General features: G+C 47.7%; 1 protein-coding gene across 1 annotated transcript in view; it reads left to right on the forward strand.

The window, feature by feature from the left end:
• Window positions 1-15,776, forward strand: part of LOC135897870 (uncharacterized) — a 138,080-nt gene that overhangs the window by 103,896 nt on the left and 18,408 nt on the right. The window contains exons 10-12 of the mRNA XM_065426562.2: window positions 2,897-2,956; window positions 7,551-7,626; window positions 12,779-12,897. Of these exons, the coding sequence (XP_065282634.2) occupies window positions 2,897-2,956; window positions 7,551-7,626; window positions 12,779-12,897 (255 nt within the window). The remainder of the gene's footprint in view (window positions 1-2,896; window positions 2,957-7,550; window positions 7,627-12,778; window positions 12,898-15,776) is intronic.

Genomic DNA, 15,776 nt, shown 5'->3' on the forward strand with positions numbered 1-15,776 from the left:
TTTCGGGAAGCGTGGTACTGTCAGGGGCAATGCACCGATTTCATCGGTACTGCGGGAACTGAGCTGATATTCTTTACTAAACGTTGTGCGTCGCCACACTCTGATCCTTCATTGGCGATAATGGAGTTCCACAAACTTCTTTTGACAACATGGTTCATTTGTTCTTTCGAAAGGCCGGAGTACTGAGCGTGTGCACGTATATTTCTTCACTGTGTGTGCTACCGTAATGAGCAGCGACAAAACGCACCAAGATGTGCGCGCAACGTGCTCAGTCTTTGTTTGACTCGAAAGGAAAACAAAGCACTCAACAATGGGAGTCGAACACGGTGAAACAAACGGACACGATTAAATGAACGTTTTAGGTTCAGACAATGAGCTGGAAGTGATTTTTCTCGATAATCTTTCGCTACACCAGACAGACCCTGCCCGCCGGTTGGGAATTGGACACGTCACGCTCGGAACTTCAGTTAGTATCTCGTCATGTCCCCAGCGGCAGCGATGACAGCGCTCATCCTGGAAGGCAGTGAAGTGTAGAATGACTTGATCAGGGATGTGCAGTGGCGTAGCTAGGTTGTCTGGCACCGGGGGCCCATAGGTCTTCTGTCAGCCCCCCCCCCCCCCCCGGGTGTAGCCGGCGGAAAGAGGGGTGTCTTCAGACGTATATGACACCCCCCCTCCCCCCACTGGCCCCTTGCACCCGGGGCCCACGGCCCCCCGGCCCCCCCTGTTGCTACGCCACTGGGGATGTGTTCATTCGCTGCACGTCTCAGTCACTGACGATGGTGGATCGAAGCCTATCCTCGGGTGACTGATAGAGGGGATGTTGCGCCAGCGATACTTTCAACGAGCCCCAGACATTTTAAATGATGTTGGCGCCCGGGGATTGAGGCGGCCGCTCCAAGAGAGTGACTGCGCGCTCTTCTAGCAGTTCTTGCACAGAACGAGCAGTGTGGATCGGCGTCCTATCGCGTTAGAATATAGTCGCCTTCCAGAAACGGGCCGTCAAGAATGTATGGAATCAGTACGTCGTCTATGACTGCCATGCAGCGACGAACTTACATTCGAGGCGTATCAGTGGGCGTCGCGCAACGCTTAGCAAAGAATACCGGCTCCTTTCACGCAGTAACGATGTGATCAGCGCCCTGCACCTGACAGTAGAAAGTTTCTCGACAATGCGGCCAGCGTGCGTCGCCGTAGCAGACGACGCCGTTCAAGATCCCGCCCCTCGAGCATCTGCGCGAGCTGCTGCCGCCGCTTGACTCAAGCGCTCGCCGCATCGCGATGCAATGCGCTTCGAGTTTTCCCCTAAATGTGAGAGAGACTGTACACCGCCCTTCGAAAGAAATGTCCACGCGCACACGCCGCGCGCGGCGCGAAACGTGCCCAAACACGCGCAGTGCAGGAGGCAATCAAGGCGGCGCAAACGAGAGATGGGAGAGGGGTACCACCGGCTAATAGAATTTTGCTCCGCATGCGGCGCTCTCAACGCCGGCGCAGCAGCGCCGCTCTCGGTGCCGTTCTTGTCTATATACCGCCGCGACGCCGCGAGCGACGGCGCGAGTTGGAGCCCCATTTCTCCTCTGTCGTGACGTCACGGTGTCACGTGGTATTGAAGGCGACACCGCCGCGCCTGAGGAGCTGGGTTGAGCTCTCGTAATATGCTTCGCATAAAAACGACTGGCAAGATGGGCTGGGTGGGAATCGAACCAGGGTCTCCGGAGTGTGAGACGGAGGCGCTACCACTGAGCCACGAGTTCCATGCTTCAAAGCGGTACGAACGCGCCTCTAGTGAATGCGGTGTTGCCTTAGAAACGAGCTCTTCTAAGGCTCAGGCGTGCGTCGCTTGCTCAGGCGCACATTTCGTTGCCGCGCCGAACGCTGCGTTGCTCGACGCTCACAGCGTCCGATGCGGGGCGCGTAGTCGCTGCGCCGAAGCCCATTGTCTCACATCCCTTGGCGGGTCGACGGGAACGCTATCGCGTTCCACTCTTGAAGGCGAAGCTTAAGCGTCCTCCAGTTTTTTGGAGTACACACATCACAGCTATTTGAGCAAGAGCTTCAAAAGCTCTGGGTTATCTTCGACGGAACTTGCGTAAATCCCCTGCTACAGTACGTAAATTAGCATATGAGACTTTTGTTCGCCCACAGTTAGAATTTGCATCATCAGTTTGGTCACCACATAAAAATTATTTAGTTGCTATGCTACAATCAATTCAAAACAAAGCATCACGCTTCATCACAAGCAACTACGACAGAACTTGCAGGGTAACTAAGTTTAAAGCAGATATTTCGATCCAGCCACTTGAAACTAATCGCACGATAAGCATTCTTTGCCTTTTCCATAGATACGTTCATGATAATCAACCTCATGTGTTGCCGCTTGAAGTAGCAGCGCGCACTTCGCATCGCCTAAACAATAGCCACAGTTTCATGCGCATATTCGGCAATACACTGTCATTTAACGCATCAGCACTGCCACGTGCGATAACCGTATGGAACAGCCTTCCTGATGACATTACTTGCTTAACAAATCGTGACGCCTTTCTCGAAGTATTGCAAAGCTTCCTGTAGAAACATTGTATAAGGATGTTATTGACCTGCTTTCCTTCCCTGTTTTCCACGCTTGTATTTTTGTACTTTTTGTGCATATGAGTATATTACTGTGTTTACGCTGTCTAAAGCTTAGCCTAGACAAACATTTTTTGAACTTTGCTTTACTTATCTTGTGACTGCCTGTATTGATATTTATAGTGTTTACTCCTGTTAAAACACTTTGTACCCCCTTACCCAATGCCCTTAAATGGGCCTGTAAAGTACTTTAAATAAAAAAAAATAAAAGATAGTGCACTGTGTCTCGTCGTTATAATGCTTGAGCACGAACATCACGTCTTCACAGTGAGGTGCGCTACAAGGGCCTGGTGTTCAGGACCGGCATCGTCACGGGGGCTTCAGACAAGTAAGCAGTCTCATCTAATAAAGAATTTGTAGGAGTCACCCAAAATTTCACTGAATCGCTCTCATGCATGTCTTGATACTGCGATGCGCAACCTTTAACACTGTTCAGCCCTTACGCTGGACTTACCATACCTAAATGTAAACACGTCGACGTTTTTTTTTTAGACTACACAACTGCCATTAGGAAAAGCATACAGCAAATGGCTGAGCTCAAGTGGCTTAGGAGTTCTACAGAGGTTTATACAGTACCAGTTGCACCCACGACAATGATGGAAGAGATAATAGTCTAGAGGAATTTCCCATCCCGCACGTAATGCCGGAAGAAGTAAAGAAAGCCTTGGGAGCTATGCAAAAGGGGAAGGCAGCTGGGGAGGATCAGGCAACACCAGATTAGTTGAAGGATGGTGGGCAGATTGTTCCAGAAAAACTGGCCACCTTGTATACGCAGTGCCACATGACCTCGAGCGTACCGGAATCTTGGAAGAACGCCAACATAATCCTAATCCATAGGAAAGGGGACGGCAAAGGCTTGAAAAATTATAGAACAATCAGTTTACTGTGCGTTGCCTACAAAATATTTACTAAGGTAATCGCAAATAGAATGAGGAACACCTTAGACTTATGTCAACCAAAGCATCAGGCAGAATTTTGTAAAGGCTACTCAAATATAGACCCTATTCACACTATCAATCAGGTGATAGAGAAATGGGCGGATTATAACCAACCCTTATATATAGTTTGCATTGATTACCAGAAAGCGTTTAATTCAGTCGAAACCTCAGTAGTCATGCAGGCATTACGGAATCAGGGTGTAGACGAGCCGTATGTAAAAATACTGAGAGATATCTGTAGCAGATCCACAGCCACCGTAGTCCTCCATAAAGAAAGCAACAAAATTCCAATAAAGAAAGGCGTCAGGCAGGGAGATACGATCTCTCCAATGCTATTCACAGTGTGCTTACAATACGTATTCAGAGGCCTGTATTAGGAAGAATTGGGGATAAAAGTTAATGGAGAATACCTTAGTAACTTGCGATTCGCTGATGATATTGCCTTGCTTAGTAACTCGTGGGCATGGTTGCCAGATCACTCCAACCACAGGTAGCCAATTTGGCCTCCGCAACAGCCCAAATGTAGCGAAAAGCGAAACTTTTGGGTAGCCCAAAAGCTGCCAAAAAGCTTTGTTTGTTGTGGTCATGTCTTAAGCATACTGAATTTTTTCTGTAAGAATACCTACATATTAATTTTTCCACGCATGGCCACGCATGACCTCCGCGCGCATGGTAACGCAGGCCATGCGGCACGGAAAACGGATGCTCCACAAGCGCAAGAAGTGCAGAAACGCACGCATGCAGGCAAATTCATGACAAGGCAAATGCGGTCTTCATTGCAAACGCACTGTTTTCTTTTTCCCAGTGCACCGAAAAATCACGAAAAGAACAACACATAAATTGCACCGCGCAATAAACGCGCTAAGCAATGGCATGCATTCAGACGTTCAGTATTATTAATAGCTTACAGCTCAGGATAATTTCACTTAACACCACACGATGCACTAAACAAAAAACTACAAAAAATTGCAAGACCAAGTCTTGCAGTTGCTACAAAATGTAGTACGATATATAGACATAAAAAGTATGATATCATTAAGCATCACAAGCTTATTGCTAGGTGGAACTGCTTGGTCCGTACGAAATATCAAAGCTGAAACGGGAGAAAAATTCTTGGCCCGGTTTAAAATCCTTGCAGCAGCCTCCGTTCCTGGCCAGGCCAAACTTCAGATGGAAGAGCGCTACCAATGTCTGGTTCGACATTCTATTTCGAAGGTTGGTTTTATTGACTGAGACCTGGCTGAACACTCGTTCGACGGCGGCATTTGATACGAATAGTGATAGGAAAGACAGGAGGAGGGCTTGAGGTTGTGTAGGGAATGGATAGCTGCGGTGCCTGTAGGTCAACTGAAAAGGATATGTTCTATGTTGGCGTTAGAGCAGGGGCAATTTGGGCAGGAAGGCTCCGAGCGAACTGCCACGTAGGCGCCGTGCGGCAGGCAGGAATTTCGACAAATTTCGGTTAGGTTCAGCCCGGTGTTTTCCCTCCGTTCTGGCGCTGAGGTCACCCGCGGCGCACCGTCAACGGGAGCAAAAAGCATCTCATGCTTAAAACGTATGACGCCAAAAGCTCACATGTGGAAAGAGCAACACTATATGTTTGCTGGTGGATGAGTAGCGTTAGTTCGCATATGGAGACGTGTTTCCTGAGGCCAGCTTTCTTAATTAAAATTATCAAAAGGCTGCGATCCTCGAGCTTTTGACATCCATACGTGTTCCCTAACAGAGAACTTGCAAATTTTTGATTTTGTAGCAGACGCGCTCAATTTCTGTATCCTGCTGTCGTCTGCATTTTGATTCCAGCGTGCTTTTCATTTGTGATTACCTATTTTTACTTTTGTTTACAAAAAAAAAGATGTAGCCCAAAAATAGCCAAATAGCCAAAAGAAAAATTCTGACGCCAATTGGGACAAAAAGAAGCCCAATCCGGCTATTAATAGCCCAATCTGGCAACCCTGCTCAGTGGACGAATTGCAATGCATGCTCATTGACCTGGAGAGGCAAAGCAGAAGGGTTAGTCTAAAAGTTATTCTGCAGAAAACTAAAGTAATGTTTAACTGTCTCGGAAGAGAACAGCAGTTTACGATAGGTAGTGAGGCACTGGAAGGGGAAAGGGAATACATCTACTTAGGACAGGTAGCGACCGCGCATGCGGATCATGAGACTGAAATAATCAGAAGAATAAGAATGGGCTGGTGTGCGCTTGGCAGGCATTCGCAGATCATGAACAGCAGGTTGCCATTATCCCTCTAGAGAAAAGTGCATACCAACTTTGTCTTACCAGTACTCACGTACGGGGCAGAAACCTGGAAGCTTACGAAAAGGGTTCCACTTAAATTGAGGAAGAATGGAAAGGAATGGAATGGAAAGGAAGGAAGAACGGAATGGAAGAAAGAATGATGGGTGTAACGCTAAGCGATAAGAAAAGAGCAGATTGGGTGAAGGAACCAGCGCGAGTCAATGATATCTTAGTTGAAATCAAGAAAAGTTAATGGGCATGAGCAGGTCATGTAATGAGGAGGGACGACAACGGATGGTCATTAAGGATTACGGACTGGACTACAAGGGAAGGGAAGCGTAGCAGGGGGTGGCAGAAACTTAGGTGGGCTGATGTGATTAAGTTTGCAGGGACAACTTTGCCACAATTAGCACATGACCGGGTAGTCAGAGAAGTATGAGAGAGGTCTTTGCCCTGCAGTGGGCCTAACCAGGCTGCTGCGGCGGCTGATGATGATGATGATGATGATGATGATGATGATGGTGATGATGATGATGACAGAAAATGGGATCAAAAGCAACAAATGTGGGACGAAGGTTCGCCGGCCCTGTAACCAGGCACCGAGTTAAATTTCCTGAAATGGCGGCCGCGCAGAGAGGAAGCAAAACCGAAAGAATTCTTGTTTGCTGGGTTATCATGGTACCTGCAATTACCAATGTGCTCCGACATCATCTGAAATAGAACCACGTAAGAAATGCTGCCACCACATTTATTTACGCATTTGTTTATCTGCCACCCTGTCCACATTTAAATTAATAATTAAGTTCCAAGTTTTCACATACCAAAACCACGATCTCATTCCAAGTCGCTCCATAGTAGTAAGCGCTCTGGATTAATTTCGGCCACTTGGGATGCAAGCACCTAATGCACGAGCATTTTTGTATTGCGCCCCTAGTGCAGCTCGACAGAACTGCGCCGCCAATGCATGCCCAAGAAATGACATGCAATAAATATTGAGAAACACGATCAAGCATGAGAGTCTGTCGCGTTAGAAAGCTGTTCATGTCAAAGTTCAAAGTGTTGAGTTAGGATTCCTTAATGCATTCAGCTAATCATGCTGGGACCATGGTGCTTTACCGACACGGACATAGACAGTCAAAGAGGGTGCGCTTTGTCTTTGCCCGGAATGGCAACTTCAAGTAGAATCCTACAGTTCGTTCCTGTACTAACGCATTTATGTTTATTTACGAATGAAATATCCTTCTTGCTAATTTTTCTGTTTTCGCCGCGGATCGCACAGCAGAGTTTACATGGTTGGGAGCAATGGTTTCTAAGTTGGAAGCCTGCATCAATGACACGGTGAAATGGGCTAGGTAAGATAACCTAGTGTTCCACGGTATCACCGACCCTTTCACATCAGAAACAGTCGCCGAGTCAGAGCCGTTTGTCATAAATCGTTGACGCAAGAACCAGTTAAACCAGTGACATAGAAAGCACGCAGTCTCCAGCGCTACTCAATCCACTGCCGGGCTATAATAACGTAGCTTGTTTTTCACAAGATCTAGGCTGCAATACTTTGAAATGAGCTTAAGTTATATGTAACAGGTATCGGTCAGTATAACTAATGCCCAGTATGAAACGCTCGGGAAGCACTGATTATTTTGCGAGAAACAAGAACTGTGTACATCTACGGCAGGGAAACATTCGTAGTTTTCCTGCCAGGATAGGTGTACTGTTGAAGAGCAAGCCTTCTATTTTGTCCGCAGTCGCTCGCTGGTACAAGTCACGGTGGTCATGGGTTCCAACAAGAAGAAGACAATCTACACCTTTCCCAGGATACCTGTGAGTGGAGTGCCCGCTGGAAACGCTCTCTTAGATAAGACAGTGCTTGACACTGTCAAGTACTGAAGACAGAATGCTAGGCGAGTTGGTTTGAGTAGTCTGATGCATTATAAGCGCTATAAAAAGGCCACGAAGACATGAAGACAAGATATGACAACGCCTGTCCTGTCTTCTTCGTGCTGACCGCCAGACTACCGACAGTAGCAAGCGACTGCGCGCGAACAATGTGGCCAAGTTTTTCTCCTTTAGGTAAAAGCTGCCCTCCTTCGACGCTGTTTTTCTGCACACGTGGTTTTCTTTTACTGACTTGCATGCGCGACGTGGCAACTGCGCAGGACACCTCGCACTGCAAGTAACTTCTCGCATTTTGTGTTGTGATGTTTACTTTGACTTTTTTCGCACGCAGCTAGCACAGGTCTTGTGAATATCAGCCAATCGCTTTTATTTTCACCTTGAAAAGGTGAAAATAAAAGCGATTGGGGCCTTGCAACCTTTGGCACACCACGGTTTAAGTCATGGTTCCGCACCTTCAAGGGGGTGCGACATAACGCTAATGCACTTCTCTCGCATTTACCGCTAAATCGCCACTGCATTTTTTACCGTTCTCGACCATTGCCACATGACCTTATAGTTGAACTCGATTTCCTCACGACTCATTCCGCTGGTACCCCCGGTCTGGAACTTCCGGCTCCTTCTTAATTTAATGTCCTACCAAGGCCTCGAGCAAATAAAGTGCTACCGTAATCGTCCACCCTAACATTCGTTGAGATGCTCTCTTCCACTCCGGTGAGCGATGGTCAGTACGTCGTTTCATCAATTCCTGATGTATTAGTAACGCGCGATGTCCCTGTGCCTCACTCGCTCCTTACCGCTAACCGGACGTGCCTACCTGTAGCCAACTTTGGCTTCAGTAAGCAAGTCCGTCACAAATGCATGTCGCTTGCTACGCTTTGCGCAGTAGAGGGCGACCACAAAGCTCCGTTTGCAGTAAAGACTCGTTCCGACTAACCTTCGCAGCATGTTCCTTGCCTCAAGGCTACATTGACGCGTATGATCGCGACTAAGTGAGCGATACACCGCCCCTTGGCTACGTAACCTTTGACGTTGAACATCGCCTTTTGCCCAAGCATTATTTGTTAAACGACTCACCAGCGGGCCAAACTAGTCAAAAATAAAGATGGCACATGACGGTTTTCTGCATTAAAAATGATGTTTATCCTTTACCACGAATTGATTATGCTCTAGATTGTCTGCGTAGGGCCAACGACGTTTCCTAAATAGACGTTTCGTTTGTTTATTGCAATATCAGTAGACGGGAAAGACCAAGAGGAGACCGTATTTTTCACTCCTGTCGGTGTGTGCCAATTCAGTCACACCCCTCGGTCTACGCAACGCCCCGCTCCATACTCTTCGCCACCCGGTATTCATAAAAATAAAGTAAAAGAATGTGGGGCAAGCGCGCTCCTACTTATAGCAGTAGCGGGCGTAAAAGCAATCCAAAATAAACGAGAAGGGGTTTGAGACTACGGAAAGCGCGTGGTTGGTAGAAAAATATTCCATTTGAAAAATAAAATTCGGGCATGGTAACGCGTAGCATCCTAAGGGTCTTGTCAGCGAACACAGAAAGCACTAGCGTAGGGAGTTTATTGAAACAAAGCATGATTATTAGTAATAGATGGCTTCAATAACGATGGCGGGGACTGAATGCGCCCGGAACGTGAGGGCGTCCACAAAGAGCACAGGGTGCTGATGTCATCAGGAAGATTTAGGCGGCTTCCAGGTAGAACCAGAAATGCCTGGAAAAAGCATTCATGGAGGCAAGCCGATGACTGTGTTGCGATGACAGCATTTGAACGAGGGATGGAATAATTACTTCAGGGGTTTATATGCCACATGCGTCTCTTATCTGCAGGATGTAACTTTATTTTCATCCTCGTTTGAGAGTTACATTGAGCGTCCCTCGGATTCTATTGATGTTTTCCGTAAAGCAAGGCTGCAACTGACCACGCCTAAATGTTGCTTTGGCCACCGACAAGTAATCGTGTTGAGACATGTAGTTGGCGCTTCCGGTATGCAACCAGACCCAAATTTTTTTTATTATTTTCTTGTACACTGTTCACAGAAAGACGCTCGAAGATTTGCAAAACTGTGTTCCTACTTTGACGCTTGGTGAAAGACTGTGACCAATTGCATGACTACTTACCGACCTTCTACAGAAACATGTGCCTCTTACCAGGGGTGTCGCTGAAGCTGCCGCGCTCTCTAACCTCACCAATCTGCTCACTACGCCGCCCATCTTGGCCAAATTTGGCCCATCTTCAGAGGTTCGAACATGCGCACGTGGTCGAGGAATCGGCTCAGTCTTGGCGCAGCAGAAAGTCGGTCAAAATTGTGTCTTTGCCTATGCCAGCCGGCATCTGACAGCTGTAGAGTACAACGGCTCGATTACCGAGAGGGAATGCCTTGCGCACTCTTGAGCAGTGTCCAAATTCCATAGCACAGGCCATCACGCCCTGTGCTGGCTATTGTCACTGAACAATCCCACGGGCCGGCTGTGTCGTTCGGCACTGCGGCTGCAGGAATATTCTTGCACAGTTGACCACAAATACAGTCACTTATGTCAGACGCAGGCTGTTTGTCTCGTTACCCTGTAAATGAACCACCGGCAGTCACTGACACCGATAGGCCGAAGCTAAACGGAAAAGTGGCAGACGTGATGCATCCGCAGACGTGATGTCGAAGCTAAACGGCAGAAGTAGTCCCCTAGTGTGTTCCCTTTAGTGCTTACGCCCCCGCATGTGTTGCGTGCTTTTGAAGCGGCCACGTGCTGCTGGGATAGCGCCAGCCTAATGGAGAAGCGATGCGCTCCTCGATGTTTCGGGACATTGTGGGTACCCACTAGGCAGTTCGTTTGTAAATGAACATGAATGTTACAGCAGAACACAAACCACTAGAGCATACCTATTACAGAAAAATATTTTCAGAGGACTTACCGGACTATTGAAATGTAAGATACATTTACATATTTAAGGCACGTCGCGTTACAAAACCGCAAATAATTTTCGCTACTTTATCTTTCTTTTTGCCAACTCGAAAACGAAAGATTACGAGTGCTGGACGCTTGAGGACAAAATCCAGCAGACACAAAAAAGTTGCAGTTTTGCCCGAAAGGCCAAGCATCGATTGCGATTGCAAATTAGTGGACAGCTATACGAAGTAAGGTTAGTTGTTTCATCGGCCGTATAAACTTGTAAACATAGGCATACCAACTAAATTAACAAGCATGGTGTCACGCACGCCCGTGCAAACATGAACACATCTCATTCGATGATCGCGAAAACTCGCTGTGGAAACGCGGCAGCAGCAGCGGGCGAAGTCATATTCGTGCAGTCTATAGCTTCAACGCAAAGTGAGCGCTGAGAACACAGCACCCACGCAGCTACGTGCCCTCGACGCACCTAGACTCTGCCCCAGCACAGATCGTTCTCATGATACTTTTCATAGACAGTATTCCTTTTGCTCTGGTAAATGTAACAAGTGTTCGTGTGCCTTCAGATGTTGCTTTGTATTCCTTGTGCCTTCAATATTGTGTAACACGGTAATCTTTTTATAGCACTGTTCCTGTTGGAAATTTGTACTTTTTATACTTTACTGTTTAATATGCCCCCCTTACTTAATGGCCTGCCATAGAGTCTGTAAGGTCACTTGAGTAAATAAAAAAAAAATGCTATGGCAACCTAATGGACAAACAGTACAATGAAAATCCAATGAAGATCCCATGAAAAAAGAACGCAGCGAAAGTACAATGAAGAGCCCATGGAAAAACAACACAATAATACTCCAATGCATATACAATGCACTCACGGTGGCCGCTTTCCCATGACTGTTGAACAATTCCTCCATGAAATATCAATGGAATTTTCACAATTTTTTCTTGATACATTGAAATACCGATGTAAAATCAATAGATTTCTAATAACATATTTTGCAAAGTCTCGTTCGGCAATCACGAACAATCGACTTTAGGCAGCTTTAGCGCGTATCTCAGGCAGCGATAGCGCGAGCGATAGCCGGTCGAACGCTTCACTAATGAACCTGTCGCTCGGTGCACTGGCAGATCAGCAACGCAGAAAAACCCAGGGCTTGCGCGCTAAAAAGCTTATCGTTTCGTTGGCTATGGCTGCAACGCTTTGTTACCCAAGTTTTATCGCTCGCTTGTGTTTGTTTGAGTTCGTTTTATCAAAACAGCAGTCTCGCATTTCAAGGAGTACACTCAATGACGTGTTGCTTATGAGATCATATTCAGTGCCTTGAATCAAGGCACTGATAACGATCTAAGAATTTCTCATTCACTTATTGAGAAACGTAAATATTATGGTTTTATCGTCACATTGCTTCGAACGATTTTGCCCGTTAAGCAAAACCATTATGAACCGTTACGGATAATTTTATTTTCCTTCCTGAGCAGAACCATTTTCAGTGGAACGAAACTAAACCAGAACGAAAACTGTTCCGACGCACCGACTGCAAAATTATGTGATTACACCACGCTTTAACGTTGCCTAACTGTGTGTGTTCTAATAATGTGCTGTTTCTATAAACGCACTTTTTTATGCACAGCCATGAAGATTGCGTTTCGCTCAGCACTTTCCATATCAGAGGTGCTGACTAACACACATGCAGCATCTAGTGCACATATAGATATATCTCTGTGTCTTGCACCACTGTGCAATCTTTCATTTGATAATCAGCATTTACTTTTTTCTTTGTGTGCGTGCTCGTGTTCTGTGCGCTTGCGTTTGACCAAGTTTGACCATGACCAACTTTGCGATCTTGTTCTACGAAATAGTAACTTTAATAAATAGCGAATTTTATGGCTACTCTTGCCGCCTTTTATATTTTAAATATTTAAGCTAGTTACTGCTTCTGGGATGAAGGTCTGTTACAATTCAGCCATGTTTCCAAATATATCCGTTCGACCACACTTATGCCCAAATTGTTGTTCGAACGCGCTTTCCGGTACGGTTCAGTTCAGATGCGGTCCCGCATGAAGTAACCAGCCACTTCGTTTTAGTTGCTTAGCAGTTGCCTGCTTGTGGACGATTTACCATAACGTAATATTTCGCTGAAAGCCTCTCTTTTTCCCCGCCAGATGGAAGACTTGATGATCTACATTGGTGGCCACGTCGACATGTGGTTGGGTTTCGCGCTCATCGGAGTCTGCGGAGCTGTCCTCGACTTTGCCGTCAAGTGTTCCAAGTGGTTCAGTCGGTAGGTACAGAGCCTGTCTTGCGAGATTGGTGCAACAGAACAGTACAATAGATCGACTGCGGGGTGAGCAAGTCAGAGCGGACTCGCCATAACTGATGCGCAAGAAGGAAAGAGGACACAGTCATTTCTTTCCTTGCATTCTAACTCGTTCTTTTTGCACTTGAGTCACAATGAACTGCACAATAGTCTGCCTCTGCAATCAAGAAACGCCGTAGTGCAATGCCACGTGTAATTGGCTCCGTGAACCTGTCCATGCTGCAGGCATAAAATGTTGCCAGGAAGTTGAGTTCCTATACCTACTCGCAATCTTGCCACTGGGCGTCAAATGGTATTCCTTCAATGTCTGCGATGCATTGAACTTCTTGCGGCACCACGGGCAGGAGCACATTGGTGCAATTAGCGGTGCGTGCGTGCTACGTGATAGCGCGCCCACGCAGCCGGGCAGGAAGTCTAAGCATTGGGAGTTGCAGCCAATGTTGCCGCCAACAAGGGGGAACGAAGAACAGGAGGCGCTATTAACGCCAAGAGTTTAACAATCTTATTTTGGCGTAATATAAAGAAACTGAGGCTTCTCTGACACAACTTGATCATGGGTTCGAATGTGAATTGCTTCCAACAGTACCGCCTTGTTTTATCGTTACTTCTGCCAGGATGCTGACATCAGAACAAGGCTGTTCACAAAACCAAGATCGCCAATACGCGGAAAGATGCTCACTCAAAGCCTTCTTTAAACTGTTTGCAAGCTCTCTCGTTTGGTCGTTGACGCAATTGCCAATTTACCCGACGTAGGCCTGACTGGACCCACTCGTCACTGTGCATTTCCATAGGTTATTAGAATTTCGTACACCACTCCCGTGGAACACGGCCCGTAGTGGTTGACGTGCATACCCTGATTTGGGACAGAGTATGGACAGCTTTTTAGTGGCGGATAAAGCAACAGGTACCCCATAATTATTCGGCTTATTCTTGAGGTTGTAGCTAAGCATGTGGAGATACGGCACATATGTGCTCCTGCGAGAGCATTGAGCTTGACGTCTTTGCCCAAGAACTTCGCCACAGAGTCAGCACCGAAGGAGAAAAGCCGGTTTTTTTAGAAGTCGCTGGATTTGGTTATCAAAACAGTAGTTTTTATCTGGTGAACGCACGACCAGACTCCGCCGACTCAAAGATAGTAATAAGTCCGTGAAATAATTACGGTCCTTGCAGTAAATTACCAATAAAATACTACAATCCGTTATAGACATGTTTTACGAAAAACGCAGAAAGTTCACTGCTGTAATGCCGCCGCTGCTGCATTCTGCGTTGAGCGGCAGCCCGCCGCAAGTAACCTAGCACGCGCACTAGCGTTGACCGGGGGTAGCTGAGTGCTGCGATAGTCTTGGGGAAATAATGCGGCGCGCGTGCTTACTGGTCGACACAAAGAACGTCGTCGAAGTCCCGTAGCAACCGCCGTCGTAGCTGCCCGCTTGTGTTGTCGCATCGTAGGGAGCAGCCCAAAGCGACTACTATGACGAGCCAGGGGGCGAAGCCGACAATTTTGCATTGAGCGGCAGCCCGCAGCAAGTAGCCACTGCTCGCACTAATGTCGACTGGGGGCAGCTGAGTGCATGCGATAGTCTTGGCGAAATAATGCGGTGCGCGTGCTTACTGGTCTTACAGCGGCAGCGGCTGCTGCCGCCGCCGCCGCCGCCGTCGCCGCTGCTGCTGCTGCTCAACACCTCCGCTCAACCTCAACAACAGGTTGAGTGGAGGTGCTGTCCTCAACACCTCCGCTCAACCGTGCTCAGGAGCTCCATGATGACCCAACTGCCGGACACCTTGGGTGTGCACGCACTTACGATAGCGTGCGCCGCCGCTTCTACTGGCCCGACCTCGAACGGCGCTATGTAGCTGCTTGCAAGTCCTGTCAATATCGCAAAAAGTCAGCAACGCTTCCTGCCGGGTACTTACAGCCAATCGACATTCCACCTGAACCATTCTTTCGCGTGAGTTTGGATCTGCTTGGCCCTTTCCCCGAGTCCCGCTGCAGCAACAGATGGATCGCTGTCGCTACTGATTCGGCTACGTGCTATGCTATCACTCGAGCACTTCCCACGAGCTGCGCAACGGGCGTCTCAGATTTCCTACTCCGGGATATAATTTTAGTGCATGGCGCCCCGCAACTGCTCCTTAATGACTGCGGCCGCGCTTTCCTCTCTGATGTCATCGCCGATATCCTACGCTCATGTTCTGCCAAGCACAAATTGACTACCTCCTACCATCCTCAGACCAATTGCCTTGCTGAGCGACTTAATCGAGGTGACGCCGAGGTGACCAGCGGTTGGTAAGCCGGGAAGTTAATGGAGCGCAAGGGACCGGGGGTGCTTAGCAATGACGAGAACCAAGGCAGGACCGTTGGGGTGAATGTATTTTTGGTATAATACGCTATCCCAGAGAACAAACAAGTGAAGGTGCGAATAGGAAGGCGAAGATTCCAAACGATGAATGATGGAACGCAAGGTGGCCTCACGGTGTTGCTCGTTTGCGACGTGGAGCAGTTGAGAAACAGAGAAAACGCAAACATCGGTATCGGTGTCAGGAACGGCGAGTACTGGTAAGATCCTCGAGTGACGAAAGCCAGCAAAACGCGTGACGGTCCGTCATTACAACGTGCACGCCATACAAATACGGGCGGAAATAGGCGGCAATGGCGAGCTACATGGCCAATTCGGTGGCAAAGGAAGCAAATTTATTGGCCTGTCGTTCGGAGTTCTCCACTCAGCGAGGGTGCGGAATTTGGGAGGAGAATACAGGTTGCTGCGAAGCACAGCTATCGGTACCAGTCTGGCGTCAGGTCGGGAGACAGAGCAGGTAGCAGGAAATCCGATATTGGCCTGAAT

Source organism: Dermacentor albipictus, chromosome 2 (genome assembly GCF_038994185.2).
Source record: "Dermacentor albipictus isolate Rhodes 1998 colony chromosome 2, USDA_Dalb.pri_finalv2, whole genome shotgun sequence".
Taxonomy (NCBI): domain Eukaryota; kingdom Metazoa; phylum Arthropoda; class Arachnida; order Ixodida; family Ixodidae; genus Dermacentor; species Dermacentor albipictus.